Source organism: Solea senegalensis, linkage group LG7, assembly GCF_019176455.1.
Source record: "Solea senegalensis isolate Sse05_10M linkage group LG7, IFAPA_SoseM_1, whole genome shotgun sequence".
NCBI classification, from domain to species: Eukaryota; Metazoa; Chordata; class Actinopteri; order Pleuronectiformes; family Soleidae; genus Solea; species Solea senegalensis.
The window spans coordinates 19087703-19104262 of NC_058027.1; the positions used below are offsets into that span (position 1 = coordinate 19087703).

General features: G+C 40.9%; 1 protein-coding gene across 4 annotated transcripts; it reads right to left on the reverse strand.

Annotated features, from left to right (window-relative positions):
* Nucleotides 1-9611: 9611 nt before the first annotated feature.
* Nucleotides 9612-16308, reverse strand: si:ch1073-291c23.2 (uncharacterized protein LOC799862 homolog). Of its 4 annotated transcripts, none has more exons than XM_044031022.1 (7): nt 16149-16308; nt 13195-13351; nt 12983-13099; nt 12357-12413; nt 12089-12241; nt 11835-11948; nt 9612-11311 (listed from the first exon to the last, which is right to left on the reverse strand). In XM_044031022.1, the coding sequence occupies exons 2-7, from the start codon at nt 13321-13323 to the stop codon at nt 11264-11266; spliced, it is 618 nt and encodes a 205-aa protein (XP_043886957.1). In that variant the 5' UTR covers nt 13324-13351; nt 16149-16308; the 3' UTR covers nt 9612-11263. The 4 variants fall into 4 exon arrangements, with proteins under 4 accessions (XP_043886957.1, XP_043886958.1, XP_043886955.1 ...); XM_044031023.1 differs by lacking the exon at nt 16149-16308 and adding an exon at nt 16022-16141; XM_044031020.1 differs by lacking the exon at nt 16149-16308 and adding an exon at nt 14073-14922.
* Nucleotides 16309-16560: the final 252 nt, after the last annotated feature.

Here is a 16560-nt window from a genome sequence, read left to right on the forward strand (position 1 = left end):
AATGTCAGAGTTACAAGTGGCAAAGTGGCAAAATCTTCCTTTCTGCTGCTGTGGGGTTTTGTTGAGCTTCTAATTTGTGTAAATACTTCAAGTTTTAAAGGTTTAAATGTGGAGGTTTCTAGTTTTATTTATTTTTTATCTTTCATGTTAATGGCCCTGCGATAGACTGCCGACCTGTCCAGTGTGCACCCCGTCTTCTGTCTTTTGTCACCAGCGATCCCGCGACCCTCATATGGAGGATAAAGCAGTAAACAATGGATGTTCTGTAAAAACAGCCCTTTTTTAATTAGTCCATGAGTGCCAACCCACACATTTTCAGTGTTATTTGAGCAGAATAACACTGAAAACAGAAAGTCCTTAATGCACAAACTCAGCACTTTACTTCATTACAAACCAAAATGTCTGTGTTTGACTGAATCAGAAATCCTCCTCTGATTTGGGCTCGGCTGCAGGACGGAGCAGCTCCTAATTAAAGTCCACGGTCTCATGTTTGGATGTCAATATACTTTTCGGGGTTTATTTTTATAGTCAATGACCTTGTGTCACTTAACAAGGATGTGCCCATGACACATTAGTAACTTTGCCCTCATAGCCACACCACTGGCTCACAACCGAGTGTGTTCTCGGTTTATTTTACAGCTGTTTAAAAGACACCAGAGTGACAGTAACAGCAGAAGGATAATATGTGTGTCACTGGGTGGATAAGTGCTGCTACTGCTTCCTGTGAGGAAGTTAAATATTACACTTTTCGACACAGGCCTTGTTTTAAGCAATATACCCCGTGTTCATATTAATAGGAAGGAGGAAGACATGTTACAATGTCCCAACCGCTGGAACGGAGCCAGGGACATCTTGATTTTAGTAAATATGGCCGTATATATATCAAGGCCAACAAGACCCTCTGTCACTTTTTAATGCCCTCCTGTCTAATTTGACTGACTCAGTCAGCTCCCTGTTACTCCTGTTGACAGCCGAGTCTTATAGCTGACTTGCATTTCTGTTGCTGCTGTGTCTGTTGTTTTTGCAGACGATGTTAATAATGCAGGGATCAGAGTGTGGAGTGCCATGCCAGAGAGCTAAGTATAGCAGCTGCCAAATATCAGGACTACAGTGTTGTGGGTGTGTGGGCAAAACACACAGATGATGGGACGAAGATGATGTGAAGTGTGTAAAAATGGAAGTTGGAACAAAATGTAAACAGGAGGAGTTTTACTACTTGCATTGCATGTGTTGCTGAGGTGGACGGCACGCAGTCAACTGGTGACTGGTTTGTGTCTGTGTTCCTGCACGGGTATGTATTCTAGTTTTTGTGTCCATAAATAAATGTTATAATATGCTTATAAGCTGTTATATAGCACACAGTAACAAAGTACAAAGTGCTGTACAGTAATTACAAACAAAATATAGAGCTGGGGGAAAACAAAAGTGGGAAAGCAAGCAATGGACATGTGCCAAGAGGGCTGGAGGAAAGAAGAACAAGTTTAAATAAAACTGAACAGTTAAATAAAAATAAAAGCACACAAAGAACAAGCATGTGGAAATAATCACACACCTGTGTTTGCCTATACAGGAGTCCATGAAATGGTTTTCAATTCAATTAATCATTATTTATCAGGGACAATGAGACATAGTGGACATAAAATGCATCTGTATATGTATTGCACATAGAAGCCTGTCCCTGGCAGGGCTTTTCAGAAATAAAGACTATCACATGTGCAGTAAAAATGACAGTATATACAACACCAATATATATAAGACCTATCTCTCATCTACCTAATACTTCATAACAGTGTGACCTTATTGAGACCTAATAAAAAAATGAGAAAATCAGTTTATCACCAGGGTGTCCCGAGAATATTGGCTAAAAAGCTAAATAAAAATATCCCCCCTGTGATTTTCTAACTGTTTTGATCACATATTCATGTTTTCCAGTCGAGATGGTAACTGGTCCAGCTGATTATTTTAAGGCACTCTTTTGTGATATCTTGTTCACAAGACTGGCATTGAGGGACACCCCGTCGTGGCGTTTTTTGGAAACGGCCGTTTGCATGTGAAAAAAGATACGTGCTCAAAGGAAGTACAGAACGTGAGCTATGGCAGCACTGAACAACTGAAGATCCACCACTGGGACACCAGTTGTGTCGTGTCATGCCTGCAGCTGCATACTGCAGGCATGACACGACACGGCCCTTTGATGTGTACAGTATGTGCCAGCCAAAGAATCTTGGCTTCAATAGCTATAATAGAAAAAAAAATGGATATAACCTTTACTGTACGTAAATATAACCACAAGTCTCTGTTTCAGTGATTTACAATTTCAGTTCTTAATGAAAACGTTTGGGTATTTCATAATCTGTCAGCGGTTCACTCAATAAAGCCAGATATAATGATGATGATTCAAAATTTGGCCTTATTTTGTCATGTGCCATGCAGATATTTGCTATTATATTTGCAATATAACAATATGTATATTATATAATCACAGCTCACCGCTTATATAGTCACCGCTCTCATCTGTGCTCATGAGCTTTAGGAAATGACAGAGTGAGATCGAGAGGATACAAGACGCTGAAATGTCTGTCGTCATCCTGAGAGACAGGCCCTGTTCAGACCAAGGTCATTATACTGTAGTTAACGAAAACTAACACAATTACGAAAACTAAAATCGAAGAAAACTTTTTCATTAACTGAAATAGAAACAAAAAGTAGAGTTTAAAAAAAAAAGATATTTGAAACTGAATTGTGTATACAAAACTAACGTACCCAGAATACTACATCAATTTCTACATATGGTCTACGGTGAATACACACAGGTGTCATGTCTGTGAGTTGGACAAAATAATGTCTTTAAAGTGCTACTGTGCAGGTGTGTCCACTGTGTCCTGGGGGACAGTTTGTGTTCATACACTTGAAAGAATGTGGGCACATTCATCCCAGCGAGACCACCTTTGAATATGGTTTTTGTGATGGAATCTGAAAATGCAATGAGCGCATGAGTGTATTCACATCTGTACTTAGCCCTGTCTGCTTGGAGACTCAGGATGGATGTTAATACCAGGTCTTAACTGGGCCATAAGTTGAAGAGTAAAGTCGCTGCTTCTTGGAGCCAGGATGTCCCCCAGGTGCCTTTAAACTGGCAGACCCAGAACCCACTGGAGGGATTCTATATCCTATCTGACCTGTGGGAATGCCTCAGAAGCCGGAAAGCGTTGCTAGATAGAGGAATGTCTGGTTCACTAGCCACTGTGACCTGACTTTGAATAAACAGAGATGGATGGCTGGATGGATGGATGACAGTCTGTCTGTACCAAATCCATATCTCATGAAGACCGTGTCTTCAAATATGCACAGATTATACTCTTGTTCGTCAAAGATCAAGATCACTGACCTCAAGTGTGCGATGTCTTTGCGAATGCAATGTACCAGCAGTGCCCTAAGGGAAGTTTATTATGTCTGGCACAAATGCTGAACTTCAAAAAAATATTATGGCTCGTCACCAAAGTCCCCCACAAGTCGTGGGAAATACATGCGGTTATGCGATACGCAGTTCAACCAACAAGATTATTAAACGGGGATCGACATAGTGGTCATTATTTTAAACTTGGCCCTCGACTTTTAGCTGTTATATGAGGACTGTCCCAGATTGTGATATGTTTCCACAGGCCGCAGCTGTGTGTGCGTGTCTGAGTGTGTGCCAAGGGAGACCCTCTCCTCTTTGCATGCAACCACTACAGTACGTGAGCTGTGTCACCACATGCCCAGCGAATGGAAACACTGTTTCCAGGTTAGCCGTCCCTCTGTCTGCGCATCCCATTCTTATGTAGTGTCTCTTTCAAGATATTTCTTTAGAATTGGTGCAAAGGTTCACTTGTACTCAAAAATGATCTGATTAGATTTTAGTGGTCAAAAGTCACCATACCATGCAGCAGTAACCCTCTCACCCTTCCCTCACTCTCCAGGTCGAACAAATAGTGACGGCCATAGAGGTCAAATGATAGAATAACCTTTTCCTGATCAGGAAACGATTCAGACTCAACTGTACTGAGTGTTTTATTGGTTAAAATCATCAGACATTCATGGACTGACACAAAATGATGATTTTTTTAGAAGAATGTTGTAAATAGGAGGAAAGTAAAGAGGTGAACTCAAGAGAATATTGTGACCTCATCTTCTATTGCAACTTAGCAGGTTGATAATATAATGCTTTGTTGAATTTTGGGGTTGATAAGATAAAGGTAAAATAAGAAGATATCCACTTGTACATAATATGTATTCAATTATAGAATATATTCATTGAGGTGCATATTAAAAACTAAATTATTATTATTATTATATGATAACAATCATAACCAATAAAACCTAATCAGAGAAAGATGGCATTATCAATATAGTTAGCACTGACTTATATTTTGCAAACTTTACATATTTTGTCATACTTAAGGTTGGCACCGAAAGTCAATAGGTTATTATTAACTTATAAGTACTGCTACTCGACTTATTTTTAATGGAACTATGTGCTGCTGTGTGGCAGTAGTATTTCCATTGCACAGTTGCCAGGGACAAAGTACGAGTACCCTGTGGACAGCCAGAGAGGTGGCTGTAACATTAGCATGAGAGGAGGAAGCGTGACAAGCACATGGTGTGGAAGGGTGGAGAAATGGCTTAGTATGGAGTTGTCAACAAATCGTCAGCTGCGGGGGGGCGGCTCTTACTTTTATCACATGGACGCTGCCCTGTGTAGAAATGAAGCAGATAGAAACGTGTGGGCCTTCTTTAGCACAGTGGCTGGTGTGGCCCACAATGGGTTCATGAGCTCACACTTACTTCCACCACCAGATATTGAATATAAAATAATTATACTGCTGGGGTTTCTATAGAGTGTACAATCACCCAACTTTATGGATTTTTGCATTCATTCCCACAGGATAATGTTGAGTATCCTTTGTGCACTGGCATGCTCTGAAGGAGAAGACAGGGATGAGAAGCGACACAGAGGCGGTGTCTTTTTTAGTTGAACTGGTTCGTGGGGCGTGGTAGCTTGAAGCTAACGTTATGACATTTCTATAACAAATGTAACCTACTGCTAATAACTAAATTGGTTAATTCAAGCTCCCGTGTCTGGGTCTGGATTGAATGGCCCTCTTCTTAGCCGCTCCAGTAATGCCCAACCAAGTGAGGACTTTTCAGAGTCAGCGTCTTGCACAAGTTACATAAACCAAAGTAAATAACATCCGTTTCGCAGTCAACTCGCTCTCATTAGTGTGTCAAACATGTTTAATAGTTACGATTTGAAATCAGGAAGACTCTGATGCAATGACGTTAAAATCACGTCTGTCAACTCCTCACACTGCAGGATAATTTGGCCAGATTATCTCTTCAAATCAGGCACCCACGACTGTCGGATGGACAGAAACGCAGACGTGACAGATGCCCCATGGCAATATTCTCCATTACTCTAATACTTTGCCCGTATTGTTGAGTTTATTGTCTGCCTGTCTTTCAGTCTCAAGGTTGGCAGTTGTTCCCAATGCTTCGACAGCGACTTATCCACAGCTGCTTAGATAGATAGATAGATACTTTATTCATCTCACAGAGAAATTCACAGTCCAGCAGCTCAAAGAATATGTTACAAACTTAGTACAACAACCGCCAAAAGAGAGAGTCATGCTGTGAATTGAATGAGACGATCTATTTGAAATGGTTCTGTGTTCTCCTGCTGGCTCTTGGTGGGCTGGTCTCAGTCTCCCTCCATATCAGGCAGTGGAGACTCTGACGTGAGATGCCAGGACTCCAAATAAGCACCTGCCCTCTGGCGTCATGCTGATCCCAGTATGAAAAGCGTGTGATTGTTTTCCGAACAAGACGGTGTGCGTAGATAGTAGACCGGTTCTATATACACTCCATGGAGTTTCTCCTCTCCTTTCAATTGCAAGTCAGACCCGGTAAGACTCACACAGGGCGGTTCACACTGCACACCTCAGGATATTGAAGGTTTGCTGCATCTCTTACAATCAAAACATGGAGGTAAGAAGATATTTCTTTATGATTAAATAGACATTTTTGAAAAATATAATGACTTTACATTCAATAATTCTTTTTTTTTTAAATACTCAGGCTTTTATTTGTGTTCACTGTAGTTGGTGACTAAATGCAAACTGAAAATACACATTTAAAGCAAACTTTTTTCCCCCCAAATATTTGTCCATGCTTCATTGAAAGGTGATGACTTTGTGTGTTGTTGTGTTGTGTTGTAGTTTTTCGGTGATATTCATCTATTTGATTTTGTCATCTAAGGAAAACGTTTGTAAACTAAACAGAAATAACCACTGAGCTCTGTCTGCTGCAGGCGTCGTCAGCCTGTGCCCAGGTTGTCAGTAGCCACAGAGCATCACTGCTGATGAGTCTGAACCTCCAAAGACAACAAGCTCAGTTCTGTGACTGTGTGGTCAGACAGAGACTGAGCCCAGGTCAACTGTACCCAGCACACAGGTGAGCAAGACAACCATCGGCACGAAATTGTCCCCCCCTAAAAATGACTGCAATCCTTTTTTATGTATGATAGGGAAGAATCGGAGAATTATCAGAGTCAGAAATAACATTGCGTGTCTACAGACGTGCATATCAGTGTGGTTGTGTTTAAATGCCTATGGTGCTTTTAGAGTACCTGAGGGAATGACGTGATAATAATCCATCCCTTGATATAAAGTGTGAGTAACCTGTGTTTAGCTTTAGGTACAAAAAGCGTCCACCGTCCACCTCCACTTACTGGTGACAGTTTTGTGTAAAATTCATGTATAACACAAAAGTATTTAGGGAGAAAACTACATAATATTACGTCACTGCGGTTGCTGTTTATTTGTATGGGGATATCATTTCTTTTAGGGCCAGGTTTCCCCCACACATGTACGTATTGGTGAGATATACACAAACAACAAAGCGTGACAGTCATAGTTTCTCTTTGCTCCTGCAGATGTGTCCTTGCGGCTTCAAGTCCAGTGCTAGCGTCTATTTTGTCCTCTAGCGGAGCCCTGGTGGAGCTGCAGGAAGCCTGTCTGTCCGGTTCGGTGCTGGCACATCTTATGGACTACATTTATACTGGAATGTTGCCATACACTCGTACCCAGCAGTGCTATTACAGTCTGCTCACTGCCGCTCACTACCTGCAGATGGACGAGCTACTTGAGGCCCTCAGGGCTTGGCAAGAAGCAAATGACTCTGACGTGAAATCTGATATTCCATCATGTAATGACTTTACAGCAAGTTCGCGGGAAAAACAGCTTAATCGTCATTCAGACAAATTTGAAATATGTCATGTAGTCCAGGGGCATTCGGCAAGTGTGGACCCCTGTGTCAAAGGCAGAGAAACAGGTATAAATTGTGCAAATTGCTGTGGCAGAGACGATGTGAAGAATGAAAGCAACTGTTCGAGTTTGTCTGAGGACTGCACCAATAATTTAAACACAGTCAACTGCAGACAAGTGAATTATGTGACACCTCGGGAGTTGATTCAAAACGTCTCTCATACCACTAAAGTGCATGGAGAGTCTAAAGTGGACAAAGAGGTGCAAAAGAATCTATTTCAATCATCTGGCATTGTAGCACCACACACTTGGCAGAGGAGCACAGAAGAGGAGCGAGTGAGCAAAGTTGAGGACAGCAGGTACTCGTTCCCATCCTCATCACCACATCCATGCAGTGGGGCGGTTCCTGTCATCCGACATAGCAGCAGGGCAGCTACGCTCCAGCTGGCACGAGGGTCTACAGTCCTTACACAGGCCTCAGTAAAATCCAGCAGGATCCCAGTCCCAAGATCTGAAAGCACAGGCAGTGACAGCACTGTGGCAGGTATTTCTACCAAACACACAAACCACATACAGCATCAGGATCACAGAAACTGGGATATTGACCTGAATAGTTCAGATCAATGTTCAGCACAGGATTTGAGTTGCATATCTTGCACGGATCACCCTCACATTCTAGAACAAAGTGGCAGTAGCATCAGTGCAGATTATTTTATGGAAGAGGATGAGAATATCCACCATACTAACAAAAATATTCACACTGAACATCGCAGAGATGATTTAGGGCAGCGGAATGATGGTCAAAGTCCTTTTAACTGCAGATTAAAGCATAAAACTGAACTCAAGTTTGATCTGCCCTCCAAACATCAGCCTCTGGATGTGTCCGACAGCCACGGCGTATCAGCAGAGAAGCTCTCACAACACAGGGGAGTTGTCGTTCCACTTCCTGTGGAGAAGTCAGAGGCAGAAAGCGACCCTCACTATGAAGATATGTGTTCGGCCGATGAGGAACAAAGCTATTCCAGCAAATGTCCACCTGAAATGGACGAACAAGACCTCCACTCTGAACTCTGTGAACCCAAGAAAGACTGGTGCCATCAGCTGTATAAACGTGAGACAAACACACGAGACCCTCACCCTGACAACAGAGACACAGCACGGGGAGACAAAAGAAACCATTGTGTTGTTTTCACCACACCAGAGTCAGCAAGTGTAGATAATGACTGTGGGCATCTCTTTGCCTCAAACCATACGTCGGTAGAAGTTGAAAAAATGTCAGAAAACGCAGAGATGTGCTCGTCGTTCCCAGTGTCGACGGACAGTGAAATGTGTGACCCCATGTATGATGCAGTGGGACAGTCTTACTTTGGACATCTTCATTATCACTGTCTACCCCAGGAGGACACGCACCTACTGCACATAGACTCTGACCACAAACACTACCCACCCAGCCACCCTGATTATTCAGACCAGACCAGTGACGAAGAGCAGGACGGGACCTTCGACAGTTCTGGTCCAAGCTCTCACAGGCAACATAGAGCTGCAGAGGCGACCCAGCAGGTTCTCCTGTTGGACATTAGCGCTAAACCCGCAGAGTTGCTTGTGTCCTACAAACACAGAGCGGATGAAGGGGAGAAAACAAACGACAGAGAGCAAAGGAATGAGGTTGACGAGACAAATAATAGACGTACTCCGGCAAAACTTGGAAGCGAGAGTTTTGTTGAGGGCAAGACTCCACTGTGGGACGCGGAGACAAAAAGAGAAAGAAATGCTGTAAGTAAATACGACAAAGACATCATACCAGGTCCTGATGTCACACTTAATACTTTTAACGGATTAACGGAGAAGGTTTCCGACCCCGAAACAGTTTGTTCACACCCCGGTGTGCCAGACTCTTTACAAGACTCGATGTCACCTCACTCGTCTGTCTGCATACCCTCTGCCCTTTCGGCCAGCATGCCAAGGAATATATCAACTCATCTGTCAACACCCCTTCACCCTTTCCAATGTTTTCTGTGCGACCGCTCCTTCAGCCAGCGTGGCTCTCTGAATAGACATGTGAGGAGCCACCTCGGTGTGCGGCCCTTTCCCTGCCCCTGCTGCCCTATGACCTTTTCCCGGCAGTACCGTGTCACTGAACACATGCGTGTTCACCAGCGGTGTCCACAGGGCGGCGACTTTCCCAAGCCCCCTGCCTCTTCAATTTGAGGACATATATATAAGTTGACAATACATGCAAATAACAAAAAAAGTCCATAATTCAACATTGTTTTTTGTTTTTGTTTAAATGGAGTTTAATGCAAAACAGAAGGCTTCACAGTATAACCAATATTACATGAAATAGTTCTTTAAAAAATGATTCCAGTACATAAGGGTGTCCTAATTTAATCTCATACGGGCTCCTTAGCCAAGGAAAAATGACCTGCTTTAGTGCAGGTAATGTTACAGCATGGCTGCAGTTTTTCATTACTGTTTGTTTTTCCTAAAAACATCAAAAACACACTGAATGGTGATACAGAGAAGTATCCTTCATGTAGCATGTACAGATGTAAACAGTGTTCCTACTTTAGTTTACTTTAACAAAACCACAGCAGCTAATTCAGAAGAAATATCTGTTCACTAGAGGGAAATTAAATTAGTAGTTTAGTTAGTTTCGGACGACCAGGAAGAGGTTTTTTTTTTTTTTATCTCAAGTGTTTGGAATGAAACTGTGGAACTGTATGAATGTGAAATGAAATCCAAAACATGAACCAATTCGAATTGAGGTATCAAGACATGACTTTCACACGGTACATCATAGAAGAGGAGGTGGTTGTCAAAACATGGCGTAAACAGAGGGGTTTGTTTTAAAGATGTACTTGATTTGTCACCATTTAACTCTGGGTTGGTGGTGATGGCTGGTCTGTGTGCGTTTGTATAGGTTTGTATATGTGCAGGAGTGTACATATGTGTGTATATATATAAATATATATATATATATATATATATATATATATATAAGTATGAATTATGTGATGAAGTGTTGTAAAAAAGATGTCAACAGGAAGCCGAGTTGATTAACTAATTCACATTTCAAGGAGAAGCGGTGAGGAGTAAATATACGTTATTGACTTCTTCTCACTCCTTTTCAAACATGAGAAGAACGTGACGTAAACTTAAAACAACAACAACAACGTTTTCATGGGAAGTGACACAATGCAACTAGAATGTTCTACTTTAACTTTGCGTTTACTCAGTATAATTTGAACAGTTATAAGCACTTCATTTGATAAGAGTAATAAGAGCAAGTATAATTACTTTTTTTTATGCATGTCATTGTTTTCCAGAGTGTAATCCAGAGATCTGAGACAAACAGACAAGAGCAATTTTTTTTTTTTGTGTTATATATTCATTACAGTGGGTATATGACTAAATGAGACATAACATTTTGTAGTTGTATGTTTGATTTTGTAGTGTATGTTTGATTTGATTTGTCATTGTGGATCTAAAAATGTGAAGTTGACTTTTTTCCTCTGGTGTTATGACAGCGTTTCACTGAAAAAAACACGCTCTGTAATAATAAAACTTTATCTATCCCACTGTTCAACATTGAAATGCTGTACAATATCAGCAGTATAGAACAGACTAGTAATTTTTTAAAAGGTAACGGGTGGAGATAACTGAATCCATAAAAGCAATAGGCGACAGACTAAAACCTGGTATTAAACCTGACATTATCTCAACAACCACAAATCTTGATTCGTAGTACAGGCTTCTGATCTCTTCAGGCAGATTAGATTTAAATCCGTTAATCCAAAAGTATAGTAATAATAATAATAGATCACAGTCATTTACAATATGTATTCCATAAAGATAAAAAAGGTATCATGTATCCACATAGAAAAATACTTTGCTGCTTTTTAATGCGTCATAAATCTTCTGTCTGCTTAGCTCCTCCCACGTCAGCCATTTTCTCGTGCTCATCACTGAGTCGGAGGTGAAGTCGGATCAGTGGTCATCCTGACAACGGCCTGAAGGTGTGAGAAAGAAAAGCACTGTGACACTCGACTTAACAACGAGACTCAAACCGTTCATTTGGTTTCCAGAACATTCAGGTGAGGGTTGAAGGCTGGCTTGAGCATGCAGAATTAATCCTGTTCAAACGTGGGCTCACTCTAACGTCAGCTGGAAATTTGACCCGGGAGCTGCTCTGTTAACCCTTAGAACACAGCATTTTGGCTGCTTTTTTCCATTACTATGTTAAAACGTACAGTTTTACAGAGGCTCTAAGGATGTGCAATATAGAGCGTCTTATATCCTTTTTTTCAGCACAAACTAGGTCATCTGATGAATTCAACAACTATAAAAAACACACCTGAGCAAAAAGTACTCAGAAAAGAAACATTTTGTGACTTCTGCACAATTACTGCTACTCTATATCACTACTATGGGCGGCACAGTTCTATGCCATGTGAGCACTAAGGGTTAAGTTACAAAAATTTAAACAATCTCTTATCAGCAATATATGCGTGCTTTTAATGCACGTTGTTTTACCTGGCACTTTGTGGAACGTAGGGCAACAGTTGCCAGCGTTGACATCACAATAACTATAATTACACCAGCCATGGTGTAGAATGCAAGGATTATCCCCAAGAATATTTCCATGGACTGGACAAAGGGACAATAAAGGACCAGGTTGTAATGCAGTAGGATAGATTGGAAAAAAAAGATACATCAATGATATAAATGTTATATGTGTCATGATTTGAGATGAGTGGAAAAACTAACACCACAAAATCAATAATTACCGCGTAATGTGAAGTATCTTCATACTCTGTAGAATTGTATTCCAAATGGTACGAGTGGGCGCTGTGGCTGTAACCCAAGTCAGCCAGGATTAACAGTAAACTCCACAATGCCGCCAGCGCAGTCACAACACTCAGAGCCAGCGATGTGGTAACCTGCATGTAGATGAACACGTTGAAACTTAGCTATGTTGGTAATACTTGATACAACACGGAGAGGTAGAGTAATGATGTTCAACGGTTCATTCACAAAGGAGAGAGGAAAGCTTACGGTTTTCTTTGTTGGATTGTGCTCAGTCAGAATGTACAGAATCCCGCATACGATGAACTGTGAGAGGAGGAGGAGGAGGTGGAGGAAAGCTTCGTTATCTATCTATAAGCCAGTGGTCAGCAATTGGTGGTCAAAACTGGCCCACCAGCATCAGTCTCTGGTCCGGCAGATAATTTAACAAATCTGATCATAAATTATTTGCTTGACTTCACAAAAGAAACAGTACATTTCACATTGACTTCAGAGCTTTTATTCTGAAAAAATATGAACTTATTCAAATAGATTATGTTGCTATAATTGACAGGTAACCTAAACTAAATGTTTGGTTTGAAAGGCTCATGCCTCTTCCTGTTACGACACTCTGACCAATCAGTGGGCAGCAGTCGATGTCACGCAATAGTATCGGCTCAGCTCGCTTGGAACCTCGCCAGAACAGGTACTCAAAAAATAAACAGGTACCACGTACTATCGCTAATGGAAATGACATCTGTTTCCACATCTGTGAGTGCAGAGGTCGAGTAATTGCAGCAGCCCTACGTCAGGCTTCTTAAATACAGGTATTGTTGATGCTTCACTACTAAATTATCATCAACATCAACTACTGATTTTAATAAACCTCCACCAACCAGTGATCCCTGCAGGAAGCCAGGTGGGAGGATGATGTACAAAGACAGATGCAGGTTGTCCCCCCACAGTGCGATGGAAATCATAATGAAAGCTGTGCCCAAGATCAAAATAACAATCTGAAAAAGAAACAGACACAAAGTCTAACATGACATCGCAAGTTCTTTTCTATTTTAATGTCCACTTTTCACGAGTGTGGGTGTGTGTGTCTTACACCAAGAATCTTGGGCTGCCCTTTAATGAAACGATGTAGAGGTTTGTTGCCCCCGACAGTGGTTCTTGGAAGAGTGGCATCAGTCCACTCTGGTCCAGGTTGACTCGCTGAGTAAAGCTGCACAGACATCTTACAGACTGATCGGACCGTTGTCACACTATTTACGGGGTAAAATAAAACACAGTTTACACAACTGTGTGTTAACCACACCAAAGCATGGATGGCATTAACTTCTCCACATTGGAAAGTGGTATTTATTCGCTACCCCGCTCAAAACACATGTTGGAATTATGATAATCTTGTTTGATATGGAAACTGAAAAGACTTGACCTTTCATTTTAATTGACATTTTAGCAACTATCACAATACATACCCCTGGAGCTTTTGAGATTGTAATATAATTGTTTTCTTATTTGTTTTTTTTTTTTCAATTGTTTCCAGAAATCCCACAAAACAAGGAACAAAACCAGTGAACACTGAGCTCAAACCAACAACATTCCTCTACAAATACAGCTCCCATGATGCCCTGCTGTAAAACCACTCGCTAAGACTCATGGGATATGATGCCAGTAAAGCGCCGTTGTGTTTAACGTGTTTGAAAGTGTGTATTTAAATGAAACTATCCATGCAGCAAAGCGGCACAAAGTCGTTTTTACGTTAGTCAACAAGCGTTTACCTCGAACTAACTTACAATACTGATAATTATGTGAGAAATGTTTCCCCTTTTTTGTTTTGTTTTTTACCCCGTTTAGGATACGTTTCAAAATTCCTGACAAGAAGAAACGTCTTTAGACGCTAATTCTAAATAAGCTCATAATAATAATATGAGTAAATAGACACACCCTAACACAAAGTCATTAAAAATAAAAGCCTCAGACCTGAATCTGCTGTTCGCGGACGGAGCTGCTCAGTCACATCTGGAGCAGCAGATGTCTCATCACGCTCACGGTTGATCTGTGATCGGTACGTGAACGATGGTAAGTAGTTAAAACTGTAGCCTGACCTGCTCCATGAACCCCTACAGTGTATAGTTGTCGTATAGAAGAATATAACGTGAAGGAATCGATACACGTCCTTGTGTTTTGATGGGAACTACGTTATTGCAACGGCGGAGGGATTTGTAATCAGAAGTTTCGTCTTCCCGTGTGAAGTGGTCCAGGTCCACCCACATATAACAGTCCTGGAAGAATTTTAAAACATACTCATGTTTGTTAGCCTGTGGAACACTATGTGCACTATGTTATGCAGTCAAAATGTATTCACACACTTTATTATTAGGGAAACAGCACTTGTAATAACATGGGTGGAGTAGTATCCAGTGAGATCTTCTGTAGTCAGTCTTGTATAAAGTATTTAAAATGGATACTTGAGTAAAAGTACAAGCAACTTACCAGAAAATGACTTAGGTAGAAGTTGAGGTCACTTTTTTTGGTCATATTACTTAAGTAAAAGTCTTAAAGTATATTTGACGTTCACTGTACTTACGTATCAAAAGTCATTTTCTGATATAAAATGTACTTAAGCTTTATTAGTAAAAGTGAAGAGTAAGGATTGAGCCATGAGTTGTCTTTCAACTGGAAGCGTCTGGTTTCAATTTCGGGCTCTGCTAGTCCATCTATGTGTCCTTGAGCAAGACACTTGTGAAGGGGTGAAAACTGTAGAGTAAAGCAGCTCACCAAGTCTAGAAAAGCTCTATATAAATACAGACCATTACCAACTCTTCTTCTTCTGATTTTATTTGGTAGTAACGAGTGACAAAGCTAGTTAGAGGAAATGTAGGGGAGTAAAAGTAAAGGTTGCTAGAGATACAAATAACAATGTGAAGTACAGATTTGAGAATTGTACAAAATGAAGTAACAAAATATTTGTAATTTAAAGAAAACAAAACGTCTGTGAAAGGTTAAACATGCAGGATTTTTCTATACTGTACATTCACAACATAGAGAACCAAGTGCATAAAGTCTATTTATTGAACATGGATGGGGCATCTCTTAATGTAGCTTTCTCCGCTGGTTGTAAACTCACTCTTCTTCAGCTAGGTAACTTCCACTCAAACTTTAATAACCACTAATAACAAGTGTTCGTTTGAGTTGCTGTTGCCTTTCTATCATTTTTGACTCAGTTGGGAAATTCTCCTCTGACGACTGAAATCAGTGAGGTATTTTCACTGGCATAGAGCAGAGAGAGCTGAGATTTCATTACATCCAGAAAAATCAGAAAGCCAGTGGAGAGGCGATTAGTCTACTGGTGTGATCCCAATTTCTTCCTCCTGTAATTTGGACAACCTGCGCATGCTAAAGAGATAATGACTGTTCTACACCGGTGTATGTCATATATTTGAATTCTAATAGGGATCGTATGATATGTGAACGGTTTACGAAAAACAAAAAACAAAACAACAAAACTCTCAACCAACACTTTCAGACCTGACAAGGGAGCGTTTGTGTTCATACACCAGACAAAGGGTGTTTATCTCTTCAAACTGCTGAGCAACTGTGGGTTTTTTGAGCGGGAGAATTCACTTTTGAGACTTTTTGTGTGCGCTTGTTTGTGTTTTCAGTCCAGTACTCCATGATCAAGTTTCACTAGCACAGTCTTGCTGTTACACAGCTAAACTGTGAAATACTAAACTGAGTAAATCACTTCTGTGTGAACTCATTTGTCAGTGCCTTCAATACAATGAATCATTTAGTAATATTTACAAGCTATGCACTACAGCATTAAGGTCAGGGAAAACATATGAGGCAAAACACTGACACAAACACTTTTCTAAACACACACAAACAGCTCAGGCAATCATTCAGAAAGTGAGCAGGAACTAGCTGACCTGCTTATATAGCTTCCCAGCCAGGTTGATTATCCTCAGCTGTGTGAAAACACAGGTGCTCTCAATAACTCCTGATTAACAAAGAATTCTGCTACTCTGTCCACAACAGGAAACATGCATGTCTTACCTTCTTTTCTTTATTTCATGTTGACGAAAAAAAAAGTATGAACAACACACAAGATTTTTGCTTTCAGAGTCAAACTTCCGCTCAGCAAAAACTTAGGATGGGTCAGATGAGGTTTCTGAGTGTGTGTGTGTGTGTGCGTGTGTCCGGTACAGAGGGTCACAAGGGGCTCGGGCTACAATGGAGAAGTGTAAGTAATGTGATTCAGTTTAAAGGAAGAGAAAGGGGAACAAGAACAAATGTTCTGTTTTCTTTGGGACTGAGACAACGCATCCAATCAAGCGTGTGTCCACATTCTTGAAAAACATGGATGTAAAAAAAAGGAACTGTGTGAGAAAACAGGGGAGGATATCTACAGAAAGAGGGACAGCAGAAATTGAAGGGGTTGGGCTTTTTGTAAAAGGCTGCCTTGTCT